Source organism: Cladophialophora immunda (genome assembly GCF_000835495.1).
Source record: "Cladophialophora immunda strain CBS 83496 unplaced genomic scaffold supercont1.4, whole genome shotgun sequence".
In the NCBI taxonomy this organism is placed as follows: domain Eukaryota; kingdom Fungi; phylum Ascomycota; class Eurotiomycetes; order Chaetothyriales; family Herpotrichiellaceae; genus Cladophialophora; species Cladophialophora immunda.
In genome coordinates this window covers 442,383-468,981 of record NW_015622544.1, presented here as the reverse complement: position 1 = coordinate 468,981, position 26,599 = coordinate 442,383, and the positions used below count along the sequence as shown (strand labels likewise).

The 26,599-nt window shown below is 53.4% G+C and overlaps 9 protein-coding genes across 10 annotated transcripts; 4 read left to right on the top strand and 5 right to left on the bottom strand.

The window, feature by feature from the left end:
* Positions 1-317: 317 nt before the first annotated feature.
* Positions 318-3,560, top strand: PV07_06549 (uncharacterized protein). Its single transcript, XM_016393536.1, has one exon. The coding sequence runs from the start codon at positions 528-530 to the stop codon at positions 2,415-2,417; it is 1,890 nt and encodes a 629-aa protein (XP_016246955.1). The 5' UTR covers positions 318-527; the 3' UTR covers positions 2,418-3,560.
* PV07_06548 (uncharacterized protein) lies at positions 2,395-5,123 on the bottom strand. Its single transcript, XM_016393535.1, has 2 exons — positions 4,852-5,123; positions 2,395-4,798 (listed from the first exon to the last, which is right to left on the bottom strand). Exons 1-2 carry the CDS (start codon positions 4,995-4,997, stop codon positions 2,560-2,562), a joined length of 2,385 nt encoding a protein of 794 aa, XP_016246954.1. The 5' UTR covers positions 4,998-5,123; the 3' UTR covers positions 2,395-2,559.
* Positions 5,124-5,238: 115 nt separating this feature from the next.
* PV07_06547 (uncharacterized protein) lies at positions 5,239-7,338 on the top strand. The gene has a single exon (XM_016393534.1). The coding sequence runs from the start codon at positions 5,349-5,351 to the stop codon at positions 7,137-7,139; it is 1,791 nt and encodes a 596-aa protein (XP_016246953.1). The 5' UTR covers positions 5,239-5,348; the 3' UTR covers positions 7,140-7,338.
* Positions 7,339-7,609: 271 nt separating this feature from the next.
* PV07_06546 (uncharacterized protein) lies at positions 7,610-9,058 on the bottom strand. The gene is made up of 3 exons (XM_016393533.1): positions 8,798-9,058; positions 8,389-8,737; positions 7,610-8,329 (listed from the first exon to the last, which is right to left on the bottom strand). The coding sequence occupies exons 1-3, from the start codon at positions 8,904-8,906 to the stop codon at positions 7,906-7,908; spliced, it is 882 nt and encodes a 293-aa protein (XP_016246952.1). The 5' UTR covers positions 8,907-9,058; the 3' UTR covers positions 7,610-7,905.
* Positions 9,059-9,205: 147 nt separating this feature from the next.
* On the top strand, positions 9,206-13,080 carry PV07_06545 (uncharacterized protein). Its single transcript, XM_016393532.1, has 5 exons — positions 9,206-9,377; positions 9,432-10,346; positions 10,398-10,829; positions 10,885-12,688; positions 12,745-13,080. The coding sequence occupies exons 2-5, from the start codon at positions 9,489-9,491 to the stop codon at positions 12,762-12,764; spliced, it is 3,114 nt and encodes a 1,037-aa protein (XP_016246951.1). The 5' UTR covers positions 9,206-9,377; positions 9,432-9,488; the 3' UTR covers positions 12,765-13,080.
* A 240-nt stretch (positions 13,081-13,320) lies between these two features.
* Positions 13,321-18,286, top strand: PV07_06544 (uncharacterized protein). The gene is made up of 3 exons (XM_016393531.1): positions 13,321-13,767; positions 14,155-14,560; positions 15,207-18,286. Exons 2-3 carry the CDS (start codon positions 14,168-14,170, stop codon positions 17,829-17,831), a joined length of 3,018 nt encoding a protein of 1,005 aa, XP_016246950.1. The 5' UTR covers positions 13,321-13,767; positions 14,155-14,167; the 3' UTR covers positions 17,832-18,286.
* A 1,350-nt stretch (positions 18,287-19,636) lies between these two features.
* Positions 19,637-20,298, bottom strand: PV07_06543 (uncharacterized protein; the record flags this gene model as incomplete). The annotated part of the gene is made up of 2 exons (XM_016393530.1): positions 19,637-20,092; positions 20,146-20,298. 2 exons carry the CDS (start codon positions 20,296-20,298, stop codon positions 19,637-19,639), a joined length of 609 nt encoding a protein of 202 aa, XP_016246949.1.
* A 584-nt stretch (positions 20,299-20,882) lies between these two features.
* PV07_06542 (uncharacterized protein) lies at positions 20,883-22,309 on the bottom strand (the record flags this gene model as incomplete). Its single annotated transcript, XM_016393529.1, has 4 exons — positions 20,883-21,408; positions 21,466-21,955; positions 22,010-22,031; positions 22,100-22,309. 4 exons carry the CDS (start codon positions 22,307-22,309, stop codon positions 20,883-20,885), a joined length of 1,248 nt encoding a protein of 415 aa, XP_016246948.1.
* Positions 22,310-23,618: 1,309 nt separating this feature from the next.
* Positions 23,619-26,535, bottom strand: PV07_06541. 2 transcript variants are annotated; one of them, XM_016393528.1, is made up of 5 exons: positions 26,279-26,535; positions 25,600-26,170; positions 25,133-25,534; positions 24,532-25,074; positions 23,619-24,474 (listed from the first exon to the last, which is right to left on the bottom strand). In XM_016393528.1, exons 2-5 carry the CDS (start codon positions 25,907-25,909, stop codon positions 24,197-24,199), a joined length of 1,533 nt encoding a protein of 510 aa, XP_016246947.1. In that variant the 5' UTR covers positions 25,910-26,170; positions 26,279-26,535; the 3' UTR covers positions 23,619-24,196. The 2 variants fall into 2 exon arrangements, with proteins under 2 accessions (XP_016246947.1, XP_016246946.1); XM_016393527.1 differs by having other exon boundaries at positions 25,600-26,535.
* Between the last annotated feature and the right edge of the window lie 64 nt (positions 26,536-26,599).

Below are 26,599 nucleotides of genomic sequence, written 5' to 3'. Positions count from 1 at the left end.
ATGGCATTAAAGCCCTGGTGGCACAATTGGTCAGCGCGGTAGGTTCTTGCCTCTGCCTCTAGGGCTTTGACAGGGTTCTAATTATGATGCAGTGAGACTTTTAAAGCGACATCTGAAGCTTTGATATCTCAAGGTTGAGAGTTCGAGTATGTGAAACGACGCTACCTCATGATTACTACGTTCTAACAACTATTGCAGGCCTCTCCCAGGGCGTCACTATCTTGTGGTTGTATTTTTTTTGCTGCTTCTTCATTCCTTTTTATTCGTTGAATTCGCAGACTGCCTATTCTAGTGTTGCTGCTGGGTAGTTACAACACTCTATTAAACTATTTTTTTTGTGCGACTCATATCTCCATCTCCATCTCCATTTCCGCGCCCGTCTCTTGGCTTGATTTGATCTACACTGTATGAAGACATTCCACACCCTTTTCACGCCTTTTCAGTGAGCTATATCCCTGGGGAATGCCTTGAAGGATGTGACTACCTCTATCTCTATGCAGTCCTGATGCAGGACTCTCACGCGAACAATGACCCTCGACCTGCTGAAGGAAGCTCATACATCATGGAAAACCGCACCGGAATATTCACAAACTTGCAGCCTTTCGGCAGAACGATTCCTCCAAATCACGGACCTGCTACTGGAAAACCCGAATCTGAATTCGACGCATCTCTTCCGGGCTGACATCTTGTACGACAGTGCACACCAGCTGAAGACGCTCTCGGAAAAGGAGCGATTGTATCTTCAGCCCGACGGAGCGCACAGCCATGACAATGACGCAAGTGAAGCCGATCCTGAACCCGTGTCTTCAGCACCAGTCTTTGAAGGGGCAATCCTGCAGAGGAAGGTCTTGAGGAGGCTCGTTCCTCGCAAGCCGCAACTGGACCGGCCGCTTGACCAGTGGTGCTATACCTACAGCCTCGTCCCAGGGCCCGAGAATTCGGGATGCATTGTCGTTTACCAGCCACAAGCTGAGACTGACGCTGATATGCCGTGGTATCATCCGCCTGTCAAGTCTCTGGCGTACCTCCGCAAGAAGGGAACTGAGACCACGCTTTCTGTTCATTTTCTTCCTTTCCCAACCTCCTCTGACCCACTACCCTCGCGCACACATCGCACCTTCATTGCTTTGCTCCAGACATTCCTCAGACTGGCCAAGAATCCTGCACCACAAAGAGACATCATAGAAGGCGGCCTTAGTGTGACAGATGGGAAAGTCTCGACCAGTCTGTCCCTGGCTCCTTCAGCCCTGAAAGATACGATCCTCCCCCAGCACGTCGTCCAGGACACCTACACCCGGCTCAAGGAGCGGTATGCCCACGACCTCATATCATGCTGGGCAGAGCAGACCGAACCGTCCAAGCACGTATTCGAAGATCTTGCCATTGCCGCCTTCGTCATTGAGCTCTGGAAGCAGATGTACCCGCAAGCAAACACATTCCCGGGCTTTGTTGACATTGCATGCGGAAACGGCGTTCTGACGTACGTGCTCGTCAAGGAAGGATATCAGGGACGTGGCTTTGACGCTCGAAGGCGGAAGACGTGGGACGTTCTCGAGATGGACAATTACCTGGATGAGATGCTGTGCATCCCACAACCGTTCCTGGACCACATTGGCGCCGAGGATATCAACGGGTTCCAAGAAGCCTCAGGCGGCAAGGTTCACAACGGGATCTTCGACGCCGACACCTTCATCATTTCCAACCACGCCGACGAACTCACTCCCTGGACGCCTCTTCTCGCCGCTCTATCATCGCCCAACTCTCCTTTACCCTTCCTAGCTATTCCATGCTGCTCACACGCCCTGAGTGGCGCCAGACACCGCTATCCACCTCCCAAGAATGCCACGTTCGCATCGTCATCCGCCACTACGGGCGCTAGGGGCAATAACGACAACCACACCGAAGAGCAGCACGCCAGCGGCGATCTCAAGGCCCTCCGAGCCGCCAAGGCCAAAGCAGCGAGCCACACGGACGATACGTCCATGTATGCTTGTTTGACCAAGAAAGTCGTCTCGCTGGCCCAGGAGGTCGGCAGCGATGTCGAATTGACACTCATGCGGATTCCGAGCACACGCAACATCGGAGTCGTCGGGAACAGGCGAAGAGCTTTCACCGCCACTCCTCGACCTGCCTCTGCTGGTGCGACGACTGATGCAGCGGCGGCGTATCCCGGAGTCGATGCAAGTGTGAACCACGCAGACCCCGCGGCGGCCACAGGGACGAGTGACAACGCCGAAGCGAGTCCTATGATGCAGAAGACGATCCAAGCCATGCTGCACCGCGAGTGTGCCATCTCAGGGGGCATAGCAGCAGCCGCGACATGTTGGGTCGAACGAGCGCGCAAACACCAGACTGGGCAGGGGAGGGGGAAAGTCAACCGCGGGCGACAACCCAGCGGGACTGGAAAGTATCATTAAATCCAGCATGGGCCGTGGCCGTCATCATACATACAGCAGCCCAAGCCACATCCAGATGCTACACGTCAGAAGCAGTTTTGAGCCGCAGAACATGGTCGTTGGACGAGGACATCTCATCTCGATACCCGAACTACCGCCGTGCCTAAAGACTGCCGCTCCTCGAAAAACTCCTCGAAGCGACATGGCTGCCGTCACCATCCACATCCTCCAGCTCCTCTTCTTCCTCCACATTGGGTAACGCAACATTAAAGAGCCCTTCGGCCCATTCGGCAAACGTATCGAGATCCCACACTGCATTCTCGGGGCTCTTTCCTTTGCGCGAGATGTGCGTTGCCGCCGTCGCTGCCGCACCGTTGACCTTGCCGTTGTGCGTGCCGGCTTTCCCAGCTGACTGGGAGGTGTACGCGTCGAAGAAGGCCTCGTAAATTTGCACGACCTGGTCCTCCACCGCGGCGACCAACGTCTCTCTGGTGCGATGATCATCCAAATACTGTTCCAGTTTCGCCCTTAGGATGGGAATCTCCTTCTCGATCCTCATCCGTGTCTTCTCAACCGCTTCGGCCAACATGCTCTCCCGGTCACCCTTCCTGGGCCCCGTCTTCTCCAAATCCTTAGGAAGGTCTTTGCACATGTCTGCAGCGAAGCCTGCCGTGAACTCATTGATCGCCGTCCTCAACTGGCCGTCGAGTTCGACTTTGGCATCCAGCATGTTTTCCACCACCCGAGGCAGCAGTCCGCCAGAGCTGAACAGTTTCATCCAGCTTGCGGGGTTGAAGAGGCCGCCCCGTTCGCGGATCTCCCAGAAGGTAGAGGCTACGCCCGAAAAGTCAAAGCTTACGTCTGGGGTGACGTACTCGATGTCGAACGCCACTATCTGGGATTTCAAGAGTAACAGGTGTTTAAGGAGAAAGAGGCGTCCGTCGACCGGCGAAGACTTCGTGGATATCTGATGGGATGCGGTGACGAGAGACAGGGTGGTCTGGTGCACAATCTGGTGCGCCAAATCGTCAAACACCGAAGAGTTTACCAGCCGATAGATGCGTGATAGGAGGCGGAGGGATCTTGAAAGGGTGGGATAGCAATGTTTCAGCGCAGACCGACGCGAGGAGGCGAGGGTCCAGCTGAAGGAGCCTTCCTCACCAGAATCATCATCTAGATCGTTGGCGGTGGGGGTTTTGGGAAGGGGTGTCAACGCGTCGCGGGACGAACGACGTCCAGAAAGCGGCGCGGTGGCTGACATGGGCGGAGCGGAGGTGAGCCGCGGGTAGTCGAGGTCTTCGGGTTTGGGTCTGAACATCTCGATTTCTTCTCGGAGAAACGCCAGCGCGCGGAAGACAAGGCGGGTTTGTGCATCTTCCAGTGCCGGTTGGATGAGGGCCGAGAAGTCGAGTTGATTCAGGTCTGTGGGGCCATCTTCTTCCTCGTCGTGAAGGTAGCGTGTTTGAAGCAATGTGACAAGCGAGCAAAGCTTAGATAGCTTGTTCTCATGGATGATACGAGGCCGAAGATGATCATACAGTGGTTCGCAAATTGACTCGAGGAAGTCGTACAGTCCACGATAGCCGTGGAACCACTCTGACCATAGTTCGAACTCGTCGAGACAGATACCCCGGACATACCCGATACTGCCCCTTGCAAACTGTACCAAGTCCTTGGAACTGGGGAGCTGAGCCGTCTCCGCAAGACGTTTCTGTACGATGGGCAGGATCAACCGCCCTCGACAGGCAGCAAAGCTGGAGTGCAACTCATTCATGAGGCTCTGGTATTCCCCTTCTGTCCCCGGCTCCGCGTCCGCCGGTGGGTTGGCACGCTTGTGGATTTCCAGACCAAGTTCCTTCATCTCGGCCGCACCCACCCGAAATTTGGCGTAGAGCAGTGCGGACATGGTCGTGTCATTGAGTTGCTTCGCTGCGATGCGGCCGGCAACTTCGGTTGTAGTCTCCCGCACCGCCGCCATAAATGTATTGCGCACCAGCGTCAAGGCTCGAGTAAGGAGGAGCCTGTAACGTGACCTATATGTTTCCGCTTCCTTGTGGGATGGGTGCGTCTGCATGTAGTCTATGCACTCATCCAGGGTCACCAGCATATCAGAAAAGTCCTTGGTGCCGACAAAACTGCCCGCCTGCGGGGCATTGAGACGACGGGTAATTCGTTCGAGGGGCTCGTAGTAGCGCAGATTCTCGGCGATTTGTTGCGCGACGACTTCACTCTTACGCTGCTCCTCGAGGATAGAGGCCGACTGAGCCTGAAAGGACTTTGTTTGAGCGCTGACAGATTTGAAGGAAGCGGAGATGGAAGAAAGTTCACCGAGTGTTGCGGTGGTGGACGCGAGGAGGGTATCGAGGTGGGCACTGGCGGCGTCGAGTTGGTCGAGATACTGCCTGTCTGACGTTCAGTACGGGTAGATCAGTCCGGCGGCGATGCTGGAACATACTGGTATTCATCGAGACTGGCGTCCAACAGGACTTCGTCTATGTCTCCAGATAACTTGAACAGCTCGAGTTCCGTTTCTGCGCTTTCGAGTTGTGCTAGAGTGGCATCTTCCGCGCTCTTCAGGGTTTGTCCTCCTTCAGAAGCCATGGCACTGGTCTAGATGGTGATGGAGTCTTGATTCATTAGATAAGGTCTCATAAGACTCGCCATGAGGACATGGTGTTGGCCATCTCGTTATCTGTGGACCATTGAATACGAAAAGAACAGCCATTTGAGGTGAGGGTGGAGAACATTGGTACAAGGCTGAACTGAACCCACCAGTATTATTCCTTGCGATTTGACGAGGCTGTCGCCGCGGTTCAATGACGCACACGATTTCCGAATACGTGCCCGACTCGCAATCAGGTGCGTTCTGACACTACTCGTTCACAGCAGCACATCTTGTGTCACAGTCATGTGAACTATAGTGTACACACTCTCATCATCACCAAAGCAACCATGCCCTCGAAGACTCTGCCTGCTACCGCCGTTCGCAACTTTTCTCGTCCGCGACCGGTTGCCCTCTCTCAACTGAGATCGCGTGCGTCGTTCTCTAGGGCGAGACGCTTCTCCCAAAAGGCCACACACTCCGCGGTTGCTCACCAAGCATGGAAGAGACCTTCGGCAGCTATAGTTGCAGCAGCTGCCGCAGTTGCTCTAGTCTACACAGCCACCCAGTTCCGCGTTGTGCAGGCAGAAGCTCCACCCTCAGATACCCAAGAGGTTGTGATCGAAACATCCAAGAAGAGAAGGGGCGTTTCGAAGGAAGAGAATAGGGACCTCATCAGCTCTCAGCATCTCCAAGTCAAGAAGAGCTGGGAGAACCCTGGCGTGTATGCGTGGGGATCGAATACTGGTCGAGTCGTGGCCCCCGAGTCAAATGAAGCATATATCAAGACGCCGCGAAGATTGAGTTGGTTCGACGATGTCCTGCTCCGGGACCTTAAGATTGACAGGAACTTTGGTGCGGCAGTTCTGGAGAACGGAGACTTGGTGCAATGGGGGATTGAATATTCAGAGGACGTACGGCAGCCGACGGTCACACTCAAAGGCAAGAATTTGACCTCCATTGCAATATCGAAAGATCGTATCATTGGGCTGGGCAAGAACGGAACCGTATACTCGATACCAGTGTCCAAAGCGGACCAGGAGGGCGGACACAAACAGACAGACAGGTCTTGGATCCCATTCTGGAGTTCAACATCGTCAATTAGTTACAGAAAGCTCGAGCCCAAGAATTTAGGAATGGGCGAACGAGTCATTGCCGTCAGTGGTGGCCTTGAGCATGTTCTTCTACTCACAAACTCGGGACGAGTCTTCTCTGCCGCCTCGGGAACCGAGGACTTTCCCAGTCGTGGACAATTGGGCGTTCCAGGAGTGACATGGCTCACTCGTCCTGAAGGCCGATATGATATGTGCCACGAGCTAACCACGCTCAAGGGCTTCGAGATCACCAAACTCGCTTCGGGGGATCACCACTCACTTGTCCTCGACAAAGAAGGCCGCGTCTTTGCCTTTGGCGACAACTCATCTGGCCAGCTTGGTTTCGATTTCAACCCGGAAGCCCCTTTCGTCGACACGCCGTCTCTCCTTCCCACCACTCGTCTCTACCAAGGCACCAACCAGTCGTCCAAAGTCACGTCTATCGCCGCTGGCGGTTCAAACAGCTTCTTTACTATCGATGCCACCCGAATCGCTGGCCCGGATGAAGACCCCAGCTCAATCTTAACTCTGGGAAAGGTCACTGCCGATACATGGGCATGTGGAATGGGTATTAGGGGCACCCTTGGAAACGGTAAATGGACGCATATCCAAGGCACCCCTACACGCATTCCGTCCCTGTCGGGCCTCTTCGAGTACGACGAAAAGACTCAAAGGGTGGTTCCGATCCGGATGTCCCAGATTTCCGTTGGGAGTACTCACGCCTCCGCCGTGCTCAACAACGTGACCTACCTAGATGCCTCGGAAAAATCCTCGGAGGACGACACAAACTGGGGCTCCGATGTGCTTTGGTGGGGAGGAAACGAATTCTATCAGCTGGGCACAGGTAAGAGGAACAACGTGCCAATCCCGACATATATACGGCCATTGGACATGGCCAGCGAAATGGAGATGGGGAGGAAGGAAGAGCATAGATTGCATTTGACACCTATGCACGATGTACGGTTGAAGGCCAGTGGGAGGAAAGTAAGAATGGAGCAGCGTGTGGTGTGTGGCAGGAATGTAACGGGTGTTTATTCGGCTGTTTGAAGTCGTCACCTATGGAGGCGCGCCTCACGATGTGTTTGCATTGGATTGAAACATTTCTCACCGTTGCTGCGGTCTAGCCTGAGGTGCTCCATAGACATTGAGATATCTTCGCTCACCGAATTCGACTTTTGTATCTCCCATTTGGCACCATGATGCCCTTCACGGGCATGTCTTATATAGCCAATCAGTTCGAAATGACTCACTTTGGAACGATCGATCTTGTACAGCTCTATTTTATCGAGGCTCGCAATGATGCTCGGCCTCGTATAGGGGCGTTGCTCTGTCGAACTAACTCTCAAGACTGAAGATTGGTGCGGGAAGAAAAAATGACTAGACGTTGTCCTTCGTCTCCTAAGGCCTCGTATCCATGCACCTTTCACGTTTCGGGCGATGGCCACCGACGGCTTCGTGGGTGAGAGATAGTAACACGACATGTTGGGGCTTGTCCCCCTGTCAAGCGATTTCATAGACTTGCTTTTCCACGGCAGAGAACGGTATAAGGGACTCGGGTCAAGCAGAATTCTTTCCAGCGATTAGCTACACCTCTGTTCAATATGTACCACCAGGGCAAGCATATGCCAATACCACCTCGCTGGGGCAATGGTGTCCGCGACTCCGGTCGAAATAATGTCCTCGATCAGTCATGCTCTTCGTCTCATCTAATATGCATGCGTGTTGGCTTATCTCCACGTGAATACCACCCATCCCATACGCCGAACGCCTTGCTGTCGGATTCGAAACCAGTGCAATGTGATTCCACGTTGCTCTAATGAACCATGACCTCCGGCTTGGTCTCTGTGGCTTTACTTTCGCCATTGGCCTCCGCGGAAGCCGTGTTGGGAGCAGTGGTGGACTTCTCATCGCCCTCTGCCATCTCTGTATCCTCACCTTCTGCACCCTCCTCATCTTCTTCGTCGTCTTCACTCTCACTACTCTCCTCCTCAAGATCCTCACTTTCAGCATCGCTACCCTCTTCCTCTTCTTCTTTGACTTTGTGGCTGTCCGTCATTTCCTGATCGGCATTGGCCGTGTGTTCTTGCGCCATCTTGGCCTCGGTCTCTTCCAATTCTTTCTCTAACGCTGCTTGCATTTCTGCTTCTTCTGCGCCATAGCCGGTTCCATCGTCGTCGAGGGTGTCGGCTTCAGGCTGGTCGGGAGGATATTCGGCTGGAGCAGATTCTTCAGAATCCCTATCGACGGACTTGCATCAGCTACACGTCTGCTAGCATAGAACAGAGGCGCTACTTACCACTTGATCGCGAATCTAGTAACTCTGGGTTTCTCCGCGAGCACATTCCGGCGAATCTTTTCAATGAGGGGCTTGGCTGGCGGATCGGCATTCAATATCTCGTCGTCATACTCATTGTTCACGTAGTACCCGACGCGCACGAACTCTCTTCCATCGTAGGAGCAGGTCAGGAGGATCACTGTCACACCGAGGATCTCGGATGGCGGCAGGCGAGATAGGTTGGGAGGATCGGCTTCGAAGATGAATTTGTTGACACCGATAGGGATGGGCCCTACGAGCAGAGAGTCAAGCTCTTGGTCGTGTTCCGCCGACGTGGCAGAGCCCACGTAGGTGAGTTTCCATTCGAGATCTACCATACAGTTGTCAGCATATTTGCGATAAAGAAACGAGTTTCCTGCGATATGCCCACCTTCACGAAGCTGCTCAAGACATTCGAACGTGATTTCAAACTCGTATGGTGAAGTGAATGGGGCAGGGTTGTTCAGGACCTTGACACCCAACAAAGAAACCACCGACATGGTTGCGACAGGCGCTAAGGAAGTCCGCGGTTGCGCACGTCGAACTCGGCGCCCAATAGACGTTTGGATGGTGTTCTGGAAGAGTAAGCTGTTGATTGTGACCGTTTGGAGGCACTGTGGAGGTGTGTTTGCGGACAGTGAGCCCAAGGTCGCGAGAGAGCCATCGCCGCGTTAAAAGTCGCGTCGTTGGCTTCTGATTCCGCAGCCTGCCCGCAAATCAATCTGGAGGCAAGTTAGCCGAAAGTTAGTCAGTTCTTCATCGAGGGTTTTCAAATGACGAATTCCACTCACAGGATATGCGCCGTCGCAGAATGTGCCACTGGCAGTTGACAATCCAAACTGTGCCAGTTTGCGAAGTGAATCGAACTCCATCAACGAAACGTCTTCTGATCTCATAACCACATCCTTACCGTCATTCACGACGACGATGCTCAGTTTCAAAAGGCGCTCCTAGTTGATTTTGCGCAAAAGGTGAGTCCACTCTTCGCAGGTCCCAGCAAACGATCGTCACTGACACCTTCGCAGAGACTCCCCTTCTCTTATCATTCCCTTTTACCGGTCACAGAGGGTAGGCAGGGCGGCATGGCAAATCCAGATACAGGGTTGCCGTCACCATCTTCTGGAACGGCAGCGCTGTCATCTTACTTCAACGGTACTGCGGCTGCCCCCGATCAGCGAAGCGCAAGTGCTACGCAGTTGTCGCATCCAGTTGCTCCCTCAGAGCAGAGTCCTGTCAATAATCAACGTGATCAAATATTATCTCCGACTCAGTCCAGTCTTCATCCTCTTCCTACAAAACCAGTCAGCCAGCTCTCTTCCCAAGCCACCACCCCAACCATGACTCAGTCTTCTACACCCGCTCTTGCGCAGTCCAAGCCCCGCATAGTGGGTGGCTTTGAAGTTGATGATGATCCTGAAGATGAAGAAGGGACACAAGACGGAAAGGATGAGGTTGATGTCTACGATCCATCCGTGGGGCTAGACTTCGATGTCTCGACACCTGCTCCTACCTCTGCAAATCAAAACTCCAATTCCCTTAATAGAGCTTCCCAGTCACCAGAACAAGAAAATGGAATCACTCCTGTTCCTGTCCAGGCCACTGGTAGTCCTGCTGACGCTGACCTTTCTTCTTCCACTACTCTTCCTTCTGGTGCCAGTGCTGATGTGCGTGCTGCCACTGCCACACCTTCTCAAACAGCTCCTGATCTTCCGACTCAGAATTCTCCACCTCGCTCGCATGTGAATGCCTCTGTTGCTCCAGGCTTACCCAAGTCTCGACTAGCTCATGATGTGGTCGGTATTCTGGAAGATCGCATCAAGGATGACCCTCGTGGTGACATTGATGCTTATCTTGAACTAATCGACGAATTGAAGAGTCGAAACAAACAAGAAGATGTCCGTCAGGTGTATGAGCAATATCTCAAAGTCTTTCCTCTTGCCGTACGTGCTTGTCCTCTGCCGCATCTGTTGCATTACACTAATGAATCTCAGGCTGAACAATGGTGTGCGTACGTCAAATGGGAAGAGGAGAATGATCGAATGCGCGCCATGGAAACCCTCTTCAATCGATCCTTGCTTGATGTGCTTGATGTTCAACTCTGGACGTTGTACATCAACTATATCCGCCGGCGAAACAGCATGCAAACAGGCGACATCACTCGCTCGTACACCATCATCAACGATTCCTTCACCTTTGCTCTCAAGACAATCGGCATGGACAAGGACTCTGGCCAATTATGGCAAGACTACATTAATTTCCTCAAGACCGGCCCGGGAATTGTTGGGGGTAGTGGTTGGCAAGACGGAGCAAAAGTCGACGCTTTGCGGGAGGCGTACCAGAAAGCAATTGCTGTTCCAACCGCGGCAACCATGCCGTTGTGGAAAGAATATGATGCGTTTGAAACAGGGCTGAACAAGATCAACGTGCGTTTGAAAAACTACACCGCCTAGCTTGGGATCTATACTAACACGATTGCAGGGTCGAAAATATCTTCAAGAGAAGTCCCCCGTCTACATGACTGCCAGAACGGCATATACCCAACTGCAGAACTTGACAAAGGGCCTAAAGAGGACCTCAAGGCCGCAACTGCCACCGGCGCCTGGCTTCGAGGGCCATGCCGAGTATATGCGTCAAGTCGGTCTGTGGAAGCAGTGGATTGAATGGGAGAAGGAAGACAACCTTGTTCTCCAAGATGAAGACCCTGCTTTGTACAAGAATCGGATCCTGTTCACATACAAGCAAGCTCTCATGGCCCTAGAATTCTGGCCGGAGATGTGGTATGATGCAGTTGAATTCTGTTTCAGCAACGGCCTTGATGCCGACGGTACCAAACTTCTCAACCAAGGAATCGCAGCCAACCCAGAATCACCCCTGTTGGCGTTTAAATTGGCAGACCGTATCGAAACATCGACCCAAAACGACGAAAGTGCAGATCCTGGTGCCAAAGAACGGATGAAGAAAATTCGGGATCCGTATGATAAGTTGCTGGACGCACTCTATGACCTGATAAAGAAAGTATCGATCCATGAGAAACAAGACATTCAGAGGGTGGAGCTCACCGCAGCTGGCAATGGAGATGGCGCGGGGGACGAGGACCTCAATGCTTCTAATGTTGCGGCCAAGCAAGCGGTCATCGACAGCCAGATTGAGACGATCAAGAAGAGTGCTCACGCACAGACTGATGTCCTCAGTCGAATGGTTTCGCATGTCTGGATTGCGCTGATGCGAGCAACCCGACGAGTGCAGGGGAAAGGATTGCCTACGGAACGAGGCCCGAGTGGCTTCCGTGCTGTCTTTGGCGAGGCGCGCAAGAGAGGCAAGCTCACGAGCGATTTCTACGTCGAATCTGCGCGCATTGAGTGGCAATGCTATCGGGATCCTACCGGGACGAAGATCCTTGACCGTGGTATGAAGCTGTTCCCTGAAGACGATTACCTCCCGCTGCAGTACGTCAAGCACCTCTTTGACATCAACGATGTCACGAATGCACGAGCCGTCTTCGAAACCACGGTCAAGAGACTCCTGGGTCATGATGATGCCGAACATACAGCAAAGGCCAAACCGTTGTTTGCTTTTCTGCACGATTATGAATCCAAATACGGAGAATTGGCGCAGGTCCAGTCGCTGGAAGAGCGGATGAAGAAGCACTTCCCTGAAGATCCTATGCTCAAGCTCTTCTCCAGCCGATATAACACATCCAGCTTTGACACTATGAACACCTATCCCGTCATCTCACCACAACAAGTCCAGCCTCTGCAAAATGCGGTCATGCCCTCTGTGGAGGTACCTGAAGTCGTCAACTCCCCTATCCAGAAGGTGATTGACGCGATTACGACCAATTCTCCCAAGCGACCATTCCCCGACGATTTTGAAGATATCGGGCCACGCAAGTTAGCACGCGGCGAGTCCCCACTGAAGGGTGCAGCGGGCCGTCGCATGAATCAACAGCAGCAACAGCAGCAGCAGCGCCAGGTCAACCCTCCTGTCGGCCTACCGCAGTTTCAAGCTCCCCCATCCTTACCCCCAGCTGTTGTTTACCTTCTGAGCATCCTGCCAAAGGCGTCTACGTATGTTGATGCCAGGTTTGACGCCGTGAAGATCATGGAGCTCATTCGTGACGTGCGTTTGCCTCCGCCGGCAGCAGTTCCAGCCCAACACAGCCAGACTCCGGCCCAAGCACCTCAGCCAGCATGGGCAGCGTATCCACCACATCCACCAGTGCCGATCCCGCCACAAGGCTTCGCGCCGCCGCCCAGCGTTACACAAGGTCCATACGGAGGAGGTAAGTGGCCGGCAAAATCTCAGCTCTCGAAATCACACTACTGACGTGGATTCTAGCACCATTCCGATACGCCTAGACACGGCCACTGTACTGGAGGGCGGGGAATCGGTTGGGATCCAGAGCATGATGTAAAACCAATACTTGATTTTTCAGCATTTTAGCCAGTTGGAAGTCCAGATCAGGCTGAGATAGCAAGGAATGCACGCTATCACGGAGCCTCGGACAGGATGGGCTAATTGGGACCATGCACGATGGAAAAGTCGGCTGCTCTGAGCCAGCCATGAAATCTCCGAGAATAATAATTATCTTGAAAGAAGTTATTGTTTTGTCTGCGTGTGGTCTTCCAGCTCTTGTCTCTGTTATCTCCTTTGCTTCTCCGCGGTATGCCGCAGGGCAGTTTCGGCTGGACTGTAAGTGAACGAGGATAAGTGAGGGCGCTCAGGCAAGATGCTTTCAGTGTTTGCTGGCGGGTGATTGATCCAATGGACTGCGTAGATTTCGGAGGGGACTGCGCCTGGGCTTGAAGGTCCATTGGTAGCGGTTGTTGCCCGCGTTGAGGCTAGGTTGGATGTAGAATGGTTGACATGAGCTGCGGAAGAGCATTGCCTCTCCTGGCGTCCACATCTCACTCACCTTTGTTGTCAGTCGAGCCTCACCGCCAGTGCCTGCAATGAGGCTGGCTGGGAGGAAAGTGTGAGAGAACGTTGAGAACCAGCTCATTTTGGCTCTCATCTCTCATCTCGCTGCCTTCCTATTGAGGCCTTGGTGGGTGACAGAGCCGTGTTGCTGCCTCTTGCAGAAGCATGTGATTGAGCCCCCAAGGCTACAAATATCTCCTCCTCCCTGCTACCTTCGACCACTTGGATTCCTCTTCTCTACCAACCTCATTCGTTCTCTTCTTGTTCCTTCTTCTCATTGATCGTCTTCAACACCGTCTTCGTTCTCTTGGCCGCCTCAGGCAGTCGCCAATTCTTGCTCCTCCAGAGTCATCTCGGCTGCGAGCCTGGGAGCCCTCGAGCGCAAGCCTCACCCTACCATCAACACCGTCTCTGACCAGCCGACTTCTTCGAGCAACTCAGGTGAGTAACTGCAACGTCTCCTCTGTTTCCATCGCTCGCACCTTCCTGCAGCAGTCTTCCTTGAATACGAGACACGGCCTCAATCAAGCGGTTGCACTTGCCTTTTCATCCCTCACCGTCTCCCTCGTCTCTGCCTCACCCGCAAAACAAACAACACAACAAACAACACATTCACAAGCTCTTTTCTAGACCTCAATCGAGAGCCTCCCTGCATATCTTGTTGGTTCATCTCATCATCATTTCTGCAAATCCCGTAACTATTACCTTGTCATCCTCACCTTCTCACTTCCCCTATCGGGGTCGTCCATACCGGCACTTTGGTCAGATTCGCGCCTCGTTTTACCCTCTGCAAGCTCACACACTGACTTCGTGATCAACGGTCTGCAGCTCTTGAGTCAACATGTCTGGAGCCGCCCGCAAGCGAGGCGCCGGCCGCGCAACTAGGGGTCAGCAGCCGTCCGAAACTGCGTCTCGTCGTGGCGATCGACTTCAAGTCCCAGGCGGCGGCTTTGATGGGCCTGCTTCTCGAGGAAGCGCCTCACAGTCCGCTCCTGGTTCTGCAGGCCGTGGTGCTGCTGCGTCTGGTGCTGGTAGTCCCAGTGTCCCGCAAGGAGGTTTCGAAGCTCAGTCTCAGCCTCCCAGCAGTCGTCGCAGCAGCCAGTCTGGTGGCCAACCATCGCAAACTCAAGCAACTGTCCTTCGAGTCGATCCGGCTCTAGATAGACAGGCACGATACACAGATCAGATGCGCAATATCGATCTTCCAGCGTCATTCTACAATATTGATCAGTTGGTAAGTCATTTTGCGTGTTTCTTCCACTGCACTGTCTATTCTGCTTCACCCACTCGCAACGAACCAGCTCCTTCATTTCGTCACGATTTTCCCTTGCCCACCTGCTTGCAAAGTTTCTCCTATTCAGGTCTGCCGCGCGATGTCATTATTTCCTTTGGAACCTATTTACCCTGTCACCCCGCGGACTGTCTGTCGACATTCATGCTCGGTCTTCAACACGGGTTCTTTCAAAGACTGCACTGCTCATTCTCAAGCACTGCGTCCGCATTGTTTCGTGGATTGACACTTCTCATTGCGCCTCCAATCCCTTCACACGACATGGACTGCGAAGTTCTCGCCCCAGACTATTTATACCCCCTTTGTCCCTCGCACTTGGTCTCTAATCCTACATATATCTTCTCCATCCCTTGCAAACGTGGCGCCTCCAGCTTCCAGAGGTTCTGGATCTGGTGTACGCACCCCTGCTCCTGGCTCCCCTGTCCGCCAGCCGGGCAACACTAGTCCTGGTTCTCACTCTCGTCCACAGAGCAATGTCGTTCCACATCAACCCGCAGCGTCTTAACTACGTTACATCCCCGAGGCTTTGGAGCGCGTAATACCTTTAATTCCTGAACTTAAAGGCCCCTGTGCTGACTATTACCAACAGTACAGCCTTCCGACACAGTATGTCAAGCGTCCCGGCTACAACACTACCGGCAGAGCCGTTGGAGTCAACCTCAACGCTTTCAAAGTCCAAGAGTATCCTTCGGTCAAAATCTTCCAATACGATGTCCTCATCGGCAATGGTCAGGAGAAACGCATTGTCAACCGCAAGGTGTGGGGTTCTCAAGCTCGAAAGAACGCCACCGGTCCACCTATCATCTACGATGGCAACCGTCTTGCTTGGTCCTTGCGTGACTACAATGAACTCCGCCTCATGGTCGATCTCGATCAGGAAGAAGGCCGTCCTTCTCGAGAAGGTAAAAATGCCTTCCGCCTGCTCATCAAGCGAACTCGAATGCTTGACATCAGCCTTATCCAACAGTACCTTGAGGGTCGCGTGCAGATGAACAAGCTCGTCGCAGAAGCCATCATCTTTATCGATCATCTTCTCCGAGAGACCCCATCATCCTCGTCCCAATTCATCCCCATCCGCCGAAGCCTCTTTAGGCGTCAAGGTCAGCGCGCTGATCTAGGCGGTGGCATCGAGGTCTGGCGTGGTGTTTACCAGTCAATGCGTCTCGCTGAAGGACAGAAGATGATCATCAACGTGGACGTCGCAAACACTTGTTTCTGGAGACCGACGTCTTTGACTGCTGCCATCGTCACAAAGTGGAGAGAAATCAAAGACCTCAATGATATTGCCTACAGAATGGAGCCCGTTCAGACTAATGGTCATCGAGACCCTAGTGATTTCACCAAGACTCTGGAGAGAGTTTTCAAAGGAGTCGAGGTCAAGGCAACGTACAAGGGCAATCCATTCCTCGACAAGCAATGGAAAATCTTTCGGTTCGATATCAACAACGCCAACGAGGAGATGATTGAATGGAAGGATCCTGTCACTAAAAAACCTACTGGCGAGATGGTCTCTGTGGCGCACTATTTCAAGCGCAAATACAATATCAACTTGCAATACCCCAATTTGCGACTGGTGGAGATGACGAAGAAGAATGTCAAATATCCCATGGAATTCCTCTCCATCCTCGAGGGTCAGCGATATGGTGCAAAGCTGGACGAGATCCAGACAGCCAATATGATCAAGTTTGCTGTCTCACCGCCCCATGTCCGACTCAACGCCATCAATGAGGGTAAAAGTTGGCTCAACTGGGATGGCGATGATTATCTCAAGAACTACAGACTTCGCATCAACTCGGCGCCCATCAAGACCATGGCGCGTATTCTCCCAGCGCCGGGCATCAAGTTCGGCAACAAAGTTGAGCAAGTCGGCACACGAGGGCGTTGGGATCTCAAAGGCAAGACTTTCCTAACTCGAAACCCTCAGGAACTTGTCTCTTGGGGTGTGGGAGTCTTCACCGGTCGTCTCAAGCCAGATCGGGCTCAGATTGACCAGTTCATTCTCGACTTCTCCCGCGCTTATCGGAACCATGGCGGACAAGTTGCCAACGCTCCACCATATGTCACGACTTTGAACCAGGATGTTGGCGCTGCTGTTGCTGGCCTGCATCAAGCCACCGGGAACAAGTTCAATCGTCGACCGCAGCTCTTACTCTTCTTGGTGCAGGACCGGAATTCCTTCCACTATCTCCGAATCAAGAAGTCTTGCGATTGTCGCTTCGGTGTTGTTTCCCAGGTGATGCAAATCCAGCAAGTCCTAAAGGGCAACCCTCAATACTACTCCAATGTTCTGATGAAGGTCAATGCCAAATTGGGCGGCACTACATCCCAAGCTGTACCTCACCCGACAAGTGGTTTCAAAACGTTCTCAGTGCCGACCATGATCATTGGCGCCGATGTCTCGCACGCTTCCCCTGGCAGTCAGCAGGCGTCGATGGCGGCCGTAAGTGTCTCCTATGATCGATTTGGTGGACGTTACGCTGCTGCGTGTCAAACCAATGGCCATCGAGTCGAAATGATCTCGGAAACTAACTGGCGCAATATCTTGAGACCTCTCGTGAGCCAGTGGATGTCACAGGTTGGGGGCGGCCGATCTCCTCAGCAAATCTACTACATCCGAGACGGGGTGTCGACCAATCAGTTCGAGCACGTCCTCAATCAAGAAGTTCCGCATATCAAGAAAGTCATTGAGTCTTGCATGGATGGCCAGAAGTTTGAGGGCAAGTTGACTGTCATCGTTGCCAACAAACGCCACCACGTCCGTTGCTTCCCCGACAAAGACGGCGCTGACAACAAAGGCAACCCTATTCCAGGCATGCTGATTGAGAGAGATGTCACCACTCCTAATGAGTTTGATTTCTATCTCTACTCACACATCGCGTTGCAAGGAACCTCTCGTCCTGTGCACTACTCGGTTCTTCTTGATGAGGCCAATCACCGTCCGGAGGTGATACAGAACATGATCTACGAGCATTGTTATCAATACATGCGCTCGACCACCTCGGTGTCTCTCCATCCGTCAGTCTACTACGCTCATTTGGCCTCCAACCGTGCAAAGGCTCATGAAGACTTGCCTGCTACTGCTGGTCCTCAAGGCGGTGCTGGCTTCAAGCAACAGAACCCAAGCCGAAGCTCTGAACCTTCCGACTCCGAGGTCAAACCTCTCATGCCTCTCTTCAACGTCAACGGCATCGTCTTCGCCATGTGGTACATTTGAGCGTCTTCTCAGAGCTACCAAGGCAGACATCTTCTGACTTCTACCGAGTTCGACGCTTCCGGTGCGGCAACCATCCCGGGTCTGCATGCACCCACATTCAATCCTCTTGTCCGAGTACGATCCACTCAGTTGACTACACTACCTCAGTCACCTGCCTATGCAGCCAAAAGATGCGAACAGTGCTTGGGAGCTTCCAAAGCAGTTGAAGCCTCTGCTTCGAAACAAAAGGCGATGTCCTACTCTCAACGGGCCCCCTCTTAGTTCAGTATTGGTTTTGTGGAAAAAAAAGGAAATTACAAAAAAAAAGCACAGTCGAACAGGTTTCCTCGTCCATGCCTCTGATGAGGGTGCGCTGGAGGTTACCGTCGACTGTCAACCATTCTACGGCTTGGACACGGTCCACACGCTGGCTGCATGGTATCTCCTAGTCTAGCTTACACAATCCAAATTCATTCAATGAATCCTTCTGTTTGACTGCTTCCATGTCTTGTGTGTTTCTGCCTTCTTTCGCGCTTTCAAAACGTAGAAAGGTGCCATGTTCTTGACGGCCTTGAGCAGGAACTTTCTCACTTTTCGGTTTTCGTGAGCGTTGGCCCGCTCGCACAGCTTGAGACCTTGGCCGTGACAGAGCGATCTGATCGACCTTGAGGGAGCCATTCACTACTTTCCGTGCTTCCAATCCGTGAAGTTTCCACGCGCTGCTCTTCCACTCCTGCGTGAGCCCCCACGTGTCCAACTCGCATATCGCTGACCTTGCAGAAAGGATTCCTGTCCCTTCATCTCCTCGTCTCCGGGCTGGGCCTCCCGGGGGAGAACGTGGTGACCGAGTCTCCTTCATGCACGAGGACGAGAAAGAGACATACCGTTACGCAGGACGTCAAGTTTGCGAAGAAGAGAGGGGATCACAACAATGGGAAGATACGGGGGATAGAATGGGTGGACTGAGGATCCAGATCTGGACCTCCGGGAGTCCTTGCATCTCCCTCCCTCCCTCCCTCGAGGACGGATACTAGCTTGCATCGAAGAAGGAAGAAGGAAGAAGAAGAAGAAGAAGAAGAAGAAGAAGAAGAAGAAGAAGAAGAAGAAGAAGAAGAGGAGGAGGAGGAGGAGGAGGAGGAGGAGGAGGAGGAGGAGGAGGCGGCTTGAAAGAAATCAAGTCATTCCACGAGGAAAGAGAACAAGTAGCTACATATCATCAGCCTGATGCACGATGCATGATGCATGATGCATGATGCGCAATCCTCAGGGTCTGGGCGAGATGTGAAGAAAGGGGAGGGGCAACAACCCTGGATGAGCACCGGGGTATGCAAGTAGAGAAGCATGTCAGCGAACAGGCGAGCAGACGACTGCGCCAGACACCGCGATCCCAGACTCAGACTTACAAAGAGAAGGAATCCTCTACACCCCCGCCTGAAAAGGAGCACTTCCCTTTCTCCTCCACACGGTAACATGATGCCTGTGGCTCTCCCATCCACAGCAAGGGGCTATTGAATGGGCTTTGCGCGACCCAAGTTTGGCGTGGACGACAGGTTTCCGAGGCATGCACGCGACCAAGGGATAGATCATGTTGGGTGCTCGCTCACATGAAGAAACAGCTGAAATGCAATCGAATTAATGCAGATTATACTCGCGGTCCTCATCTGCCTTTGCTATCCTGATCCCAAGTCCCCGACCTCATCTCTCTCCGCCCGAGGTCGTGAAGCCAGGAGAAAAAGATTGACAACCACATCCTTGTTGACTTCCCCCGAGTAACTGAGGCCCTAGTAGTCACTTGCGCCAGGTACTGGCCCTTCGTACAGCATGCACTAGATGAAGAAAAGTGGTAAGACTCCGAGTCCGCCACCCAGAAACAAGGTGCCACCACACGCAGCAGCGAGCCTGAGACTGCCTGGTAGGCCCATCTGAGATGCCATGATGCTGAACCAGAGATATCGAAGCAACAAGACGATCAGCATCAAGAACTGCAGAAACGCCCAGCCCAGGGCCTCGTCATATTGCATTTGTGTGCCGTGGGACGCCTTGATAGCCATGCGGATCAACATGGCGGCATTGGATGTAAAGTAACTCAGAAAAATCAACTTTTTCACAGTCGCCTCCAAGGTACCTCGAATTCTGCTCCGCCACAGAGCTCTCTGCACTCGAGTTTGGTCAGGTTCGTCGAGTCGAAAGCGCACAGAACGAGTCGTCGTCGCTGGGCCGCTGGCTCCATCGATCTGACCGATGGAGTATGGGGGAACAGCATACGTGGGCGAAGTCCCAATCTACGAGTAGGAAAATCAGCAATTTGATAATGCTCGCAACAGCTTGCTCTTACCAAGGTTATCTCCGAAAGTGGACGTGGCGACGGTGCATCTCGCCTAGGCTCGAGGCCGCTGCGCATCTCGTTCAACTCGACGTCGTCTGCCTCACGACTCGTGTTCTGGCTTTGATCAGGGGAAAGCGACGGGAATCTCGGAGGAGTTGCCATCATGAAGGTAGGACGTCAGATATTAGGACTAAGTGGCTGCGTTGCTGTGCAGATGACCGGTGGCGTAGTGTGATGCAGGACTTTGTGGGAGGACAGCGAGCCGGAGGCTGCGGCCCCAAGACGCAAAGTGGCAGGTAGCAAGTTGCAGATCAAGTATGAAGCTTGTAGTATGCACAATATCAAATACCTGAATGTCACAAACCAATGCTTCTGATCTGGAGGTTGGAAGAATTGGACTGGATGGTTGAAGTGTTGGGATGGAGATGCGGCACAGCAGCACCAAGCAGCAACTTCCTCGGGAAGCGCATTCCAATGGAAGGCGGTAGTTGGACAAGGCAAGTGAGGATAGCGGAGAAGGAGCAAGCGTCCTCGAAGGCACGGTTCGAGTCAGCCTTCCGCAGGGAAAACATTGGACTCTTTTAGGTCGCCACGACTAGCGACGGGGGTCGATAGCTCGTGCGGCTGAAGTTATGTACACAAAGCCTCCGCCCTAGAAATTCCAGTATTGATACAGGACATAAATCGTGAATTCATTGAGCACGTAAGACCATTGTGATATCTGTTGCGAACGTCGGCGAGGCCCTTCATCGGTTGTGGTAGTCGATCACACCCAGGCTTCTTCGCATATCCGCCAGACGGTCGAAAGCTGGTGCAGCTGGACGAGACGAGTCTCCTCCTTCACCATCCTTCTCGGGATCTTGGATTCGCACCTTTTTGCGGCCCCCGGAAGCAAAGGAGAAGTCCTTGAGGCTCGGGAGCTTGGAGATCTTCTTGCCCGATTTCCCAATGGCTTCCTTCTCGTTCGACTGTGAATTGGTGATCGAATCTTGCCGCAGGCGTCCCATAGGGCTGCTCCTTGGGCTGTCATCCAAGTTTTGCGTTGTCTGGAACTGGAGGGGATTGGTGTGCAGAGCGTCGGAGAATTCCATTTGATCGTCTCCTTCCTTGTAGTCGTTGGGGTCGCCGACAAGGGCAAAGCTATGCCTTCTCAATTCTTCCTTGCGCATGCGTCGGATGCCGAGGCGCTTCAGTTCGGTCTTGAAATCGTCGAGCATGATTGTATCGGTGAGGCACTTGAATACTAGACTCAATTTCCACCACGGGTTGATGCTGTAGAGCCCTTTCGTCAATCACCAGACCACGGACAAGATTGGAGGGGGCACATACCCGTCAGTACTGCCGGTGAAATTGTGAATACTTGCCGCAATGTCGACCGCCGTGAAGATGAGGGAGAAACAAATGGCGCATAGTAGGATTCCAAATCGAGGGGATCGCTTGATAAGTTCGAAGACACCCGTCCCGTACACGGAGTTGATCACATAAAACAGGGTGAGACAGGTAAAAACCCACCACGGGTCCCTCATGAGGGGCTCGTAAGGGCGCACCTTGACATAAAAGTCGTTGATGTTATTGAAGAACCGAAAATTGTTCGAGATCTGCCAACAGATGAAAGGCACCGTGAGGGCCAATGTCCCCAGGTATATCCTCCGCACCCATTTGCCGGTTTCGGGCTTGAACATGCTCCTGGAATCCATGAAGAAAGGTTTGATTTTCATCCAGGCGACGATGTTGTGGACGATCCAGGAGATGTACAAGAGAGTGGCGGTCGAGGACAGATACCAACCGTAGCCTCTGAATCCCATGAAGCAGAATGTTCCTGTGAGAGAAAATTAGCCCGTCTGTCAGAGAGTCCTGATTCGATCCTGCTTACCATGTGAGAGGGCTGCAAGTTGCTGCAGCGAGGTGATGTGTCAGCCTTGCATACCACTTTATTTTCTGCCCACAACCACGAACAACTTACCTCGACTAGAATCAACTTGTGCAAAAGAACCCCCCTTCTCATATTTGCGACGGTGATGCATGCCATGATGACGAGCGCACCGACCATGAATCCCTCCGACCAGCCCTCCAGAATGAAGTCCTCATCCGAGGCAAAGGCTCGCCAGTCGCCGTCTCCCGTACCCACAGTGCCGCTCTCATTGCGCCGCGACAGGATTGTTGTTGGAGCCATTTAAGCGATCGAGTCAAAGTCGGGGGTCGGTCATGTCTCCGCCATGAGACATGGGAGGTGAGCCTTTTGAAATGCGCCGGAGATATATGAGGCAGAAAACTTGGATTTGCAACGGGGTGATTTGCGATGGCGGTGAAGGGGTTCGGCTGCCAATTCAGGTTGCTGTACAACGCGGTCGCCGATTGACGGGCCTGATACGCAGTCCGTGGAACCCTGAGCGTGGTAGATGTTGCGCGGTCAAGTCGCAAGCTGGCTACTGTCGCGGGGAGCACGGTTCACGAACGATAGTAGTGGCGATCGAGGCCCAGGGTAAGACCGACGGGGGGGCGGACAGGGCGAGAGACGGACGTGACAGTCAAAGTGACAAGAGACGATTGATGTGGTCAGTCAGGATGTCGGCGACGACGAGAGTGAGCAGAAGAAGGAGAACAGCAATTTGTCGAGCCTCAGCTGCGGCCCCAGGCCCATATGAGAAGAGACGGCCCAGCGGCATGGACTGGCTTTTTTCGCTAAAAGCCGCATGTCGGATGGGTCGACTGCGTGGTGTGCGGGAGTGTTAGAGCTGATGTTGGGGCAGGAGATCATCGGGTCACGATGCATGGGGTTGTAGGGCGACCTCGAATCAATGACGGCGGTAAGGGTGCTAGTTGGTAGTTGGGCTGCCTTGTCGCCGTGTGGCTGGCGACGGCGAAGAGTCGGACAGGGCGGGCAGCGGGAAATAATGGGCAATAATGGGCAGTGGGCGAGTCGACCGGGGGGGGCTTCAGCCGTGAGCAAAAAGTGGGCAAAGGTGCTGAAAGTAGGTGCGTGACCACTGACCACTGACCAGCGAGGGCCAGCTCGCCTGACAAATGATATAATAGGCATGTAACCTCCCTCCGGTGAGCGAGGTTCTCCCCAGACAATATCGATCGGCCGGGTGAGCCATTGTGTCACAGGCACGGTGTCGGCGCCTGGGAGAGGTATGACTTGGTGAATGCCAGTTAAAGCCCAGTAAAGCCCAGCAGGGGGGTAGTGACGCCAGGTCGAACCCCGCAAAGTCTCGTCCCAGGGCCATGGGCTCCCCGGGGCCGCCTAGGCTCTTAGGCTCTTCAGATTAGTTAAAGCCACCCAAACAGAAGAATCCAAAAGCGGGTGCATGACGCATGAGGTGGCGCTTTCAGCTCTTCCCAGGTCCAAGTCCTCCGCGTCCCCCCCCGCAACACAAGGCACACTACTCGGGCACAGCGGTGCTGGTGGTGCTGCCCTTGTGCTCCATCGCTCCTACAGGTCACCGACAAGGTATTAGAGAAAGCCACGGCCCTCATGATGCAAAAGAACGCCGGAATACCACCCACCCTGCGTTCGCCCGTGAACTGCCCAACCAATTGCGTCCCCACTAGAAGTCGATCATAGCCTGCGGATACACCTGCAGGAGATCAAGGTTAGGTGAGGCAGACTCCCATTCCCGCTGTTGTCATCCCGATGGACTGCTCACATCCCTTTGGGCCAGACTATGTCATTCTGCCTTGCCTTTGCACGTCGCCTAGTTCGGTCCTCCCTGCTATCTACGCATTGCTAGCATTCTTGCATAGATCCGAGTACGTCGACGGGAACATTTTCGAGGCCACGTATCAGAAGAGAATTGCCCAAGAATATAATAGAATCGGATGAATTTGACCTCGAGGCATACAAAAAGCTCGACTGGATGTGGAGAGTACACTGCCTCGATTCCTCTTCCCTGCTCCTGCTTCTCCGTGTTGGACCAAGACAATCGAAAATGCATACAGCATGGCTGAGGAGAAATGTTCGTGTTTGGAGAGATAAAATACATCCCTGGTGATCGTAATCGTTCCTGTCATCATGTGTGTCCTATTAGCACTGCCCTCTCTTTTGTTTTCAAGCTCTTTATTTCTCGAAGAGCGCGACCTTGGTACCAACACCACTGGCCAGCGTCACGGTCAACCACTCGCGCCACTCCCTGTCGTCTCGGCTCTCGATCCTCGGGAATGTCTGGATCAATCTGATCGTGGCATAGGATGCCTCCATCAAGGCGTATTGTTGGCCCACACAGATGCGAGGTCCTCCGTTGAACGGCAAGTACTCCCAGCCCGGTCGGAGGAACTCCCATCTCTCTGGCTTGAATTCTAGTGCGTCAGGTCCATAGAAATCCTCGCGCCGGTGCACTGGCTCAGTTGTCAGTATCGTCGCAGGTCATCCAACGCTTCCATGTAGAGACTTACTTGACCACGGCGAATAGGCCACCACCTCCCCCTTTCTCACCAGCACGGGTGCCTTGCCATCCTCTCCTCCACCAAGAGGCAAGATGGTGTCGCGGATGGCCTCACGACTGTTGCCGGGCACGACCGGCATCAGCCGGAGTGACTCGTTCAGGGTCCATTTCAGATACTTCATCTCCTTGATCGTAGTGTAGTCGGGCTTCTCGCCGCCGAGCTCATCCACCTCGGCCTTCAATTTGGCCCAAATATCCGGTCGCTTCGACAATACGTGCCAGGTGTTGGACAACAAGCCCGCCGTAGTGTCGCGGCCCGCGAGCAGGATGTTGAGCAATTCCGAACGGAGCGCGTAGGGGTCCTGAGTCTGGTTGAGTAAAGCGTGGAGGAAGACGTAGCGACTATTGGGATCCCGCTTCCCAGTCTTCAGCTCCTCCATGGCCTCCTGGATAATTTCATCTGCAAAGCCGTGGATGATCTTTACGCTCTTCTGCCATTGCGGATCCGGGATGTATTCAAGCAGACCTCCGGTGCGGAAGTTCTTCCCACAAGCTACAAAAATGAATGCATTAGTCGACTTTCATCCCGCAGGCCTGGCCAATATACGCACCTTCAGTCACGTAGACAAAAGCCTTGACAAACTCGTTGGCTGACTTGGTCTCCAGACCTGGTGCTAGGGTGTTTGTCGATCGGCCAAACAAAAACTCGGTCGCAGAGTCCATGGTCAAGCCGAAAAACAGATCCTGCAGGTCGACGGCAGATCCATCACGAGGGACGGAATCAATGAGATGGGAGACGTGCGCTTCAAACATCTCGAGGTCGGCCACCTGCTGACGAGTGAAGTTGGGCCGGACCATGGCACGAGATCTCTCCCAGGCTGCGCCGTCGTTGGCGAAGATGCCGTGGCCGAAAATGGGGAGGAAGACCTGTCTCCTTCTCTTGCCCAAGGAGTAGTCCTGAAACTTGGTGGACAGGACGGTCTTGATGATCTCGGGCTCGATGGTGGAGATGACTATGTTTCCTCCAGTGAGCCTGCTTGCCCGGGCCTGCAAGGCATCAGAAAAAGGGGACACGTACCGGTGTTTTTGGCCATCTTGACTTTGAGAGTGTTTCTGCCATTGCTGAAGTTTCGGAGCCGAGTCGCCTCGTGCAGTCGACCTTCCCTACCGGACTTGACCATCTGCTTGATCACGTCCACTCCGTAGAGCTTGCCCATGATACCTTGGTGTGGATACCACGCGACCTCCTCGCACCCATTGTCCCGTATCATGCGGCGCCTACGGGCCCCGGTGGTCACTTCATAGTAGATCCGGTGGATGGCAAAGACCGCAACAAGAGCGATGAGAAGGACGGGGATGGGGATGTGAGGGATAGACATGACCGCCATGGTTGGACGTTGGGGGATTGAGGTACCGCAAGAATGGAAACCCAGGACTGTCAAGGGCCGTCGAGGATGGTATTTATTCTGCTTCGGTGGATGGTATTAATGAGCTGCCAGTCCGTCCCCGAGTGGGTGGCCTCAGTCGCAAGAAAAGCAGGGATCCGATTGGATTTGGTCGGGGGTTTAACTGATGGATGCGACCCGATCAATGTCAGCAGGGGACACAAACGAGTAGTGGCAAGCGAGGACGAGAGTGTGTTGTCTCAGCTACAGCCCAGCTTCCGTTAGTAAGTCAATCCGATTTGAGTGACAGACGATAGGAAGAATGAAGAAGAAGAGGGCTTGGTTATGTATCACGCCAGAGGTTCAACAAACCGACTCGGTTCACGTATCTTGTTGGCCGTGATTCGAACGACAGTCCAGTTGGAACAAGGGGCTGATCCTGCTGATCAGACTTTGCAAAAGCCAGAAACAGGCATTTAGCGAGGTTCCAGGTCGCTCGTCGAGTTTAGGCGTCTAGGCTCCAGGATCTGGTGCTGGGACTTGACTCGGAACGGGCTCAGCCCCGGAAGGATGAGCAACACGTCTTTTTGATTTCTACACGAGCCTTACGGAGGAAGGACCAGAAAAGAGTTTAAAGCAAAAGATGGGGATGAATACGATCAATGGTGGGCGGGAGCTTGGGCTCGCAAGAGT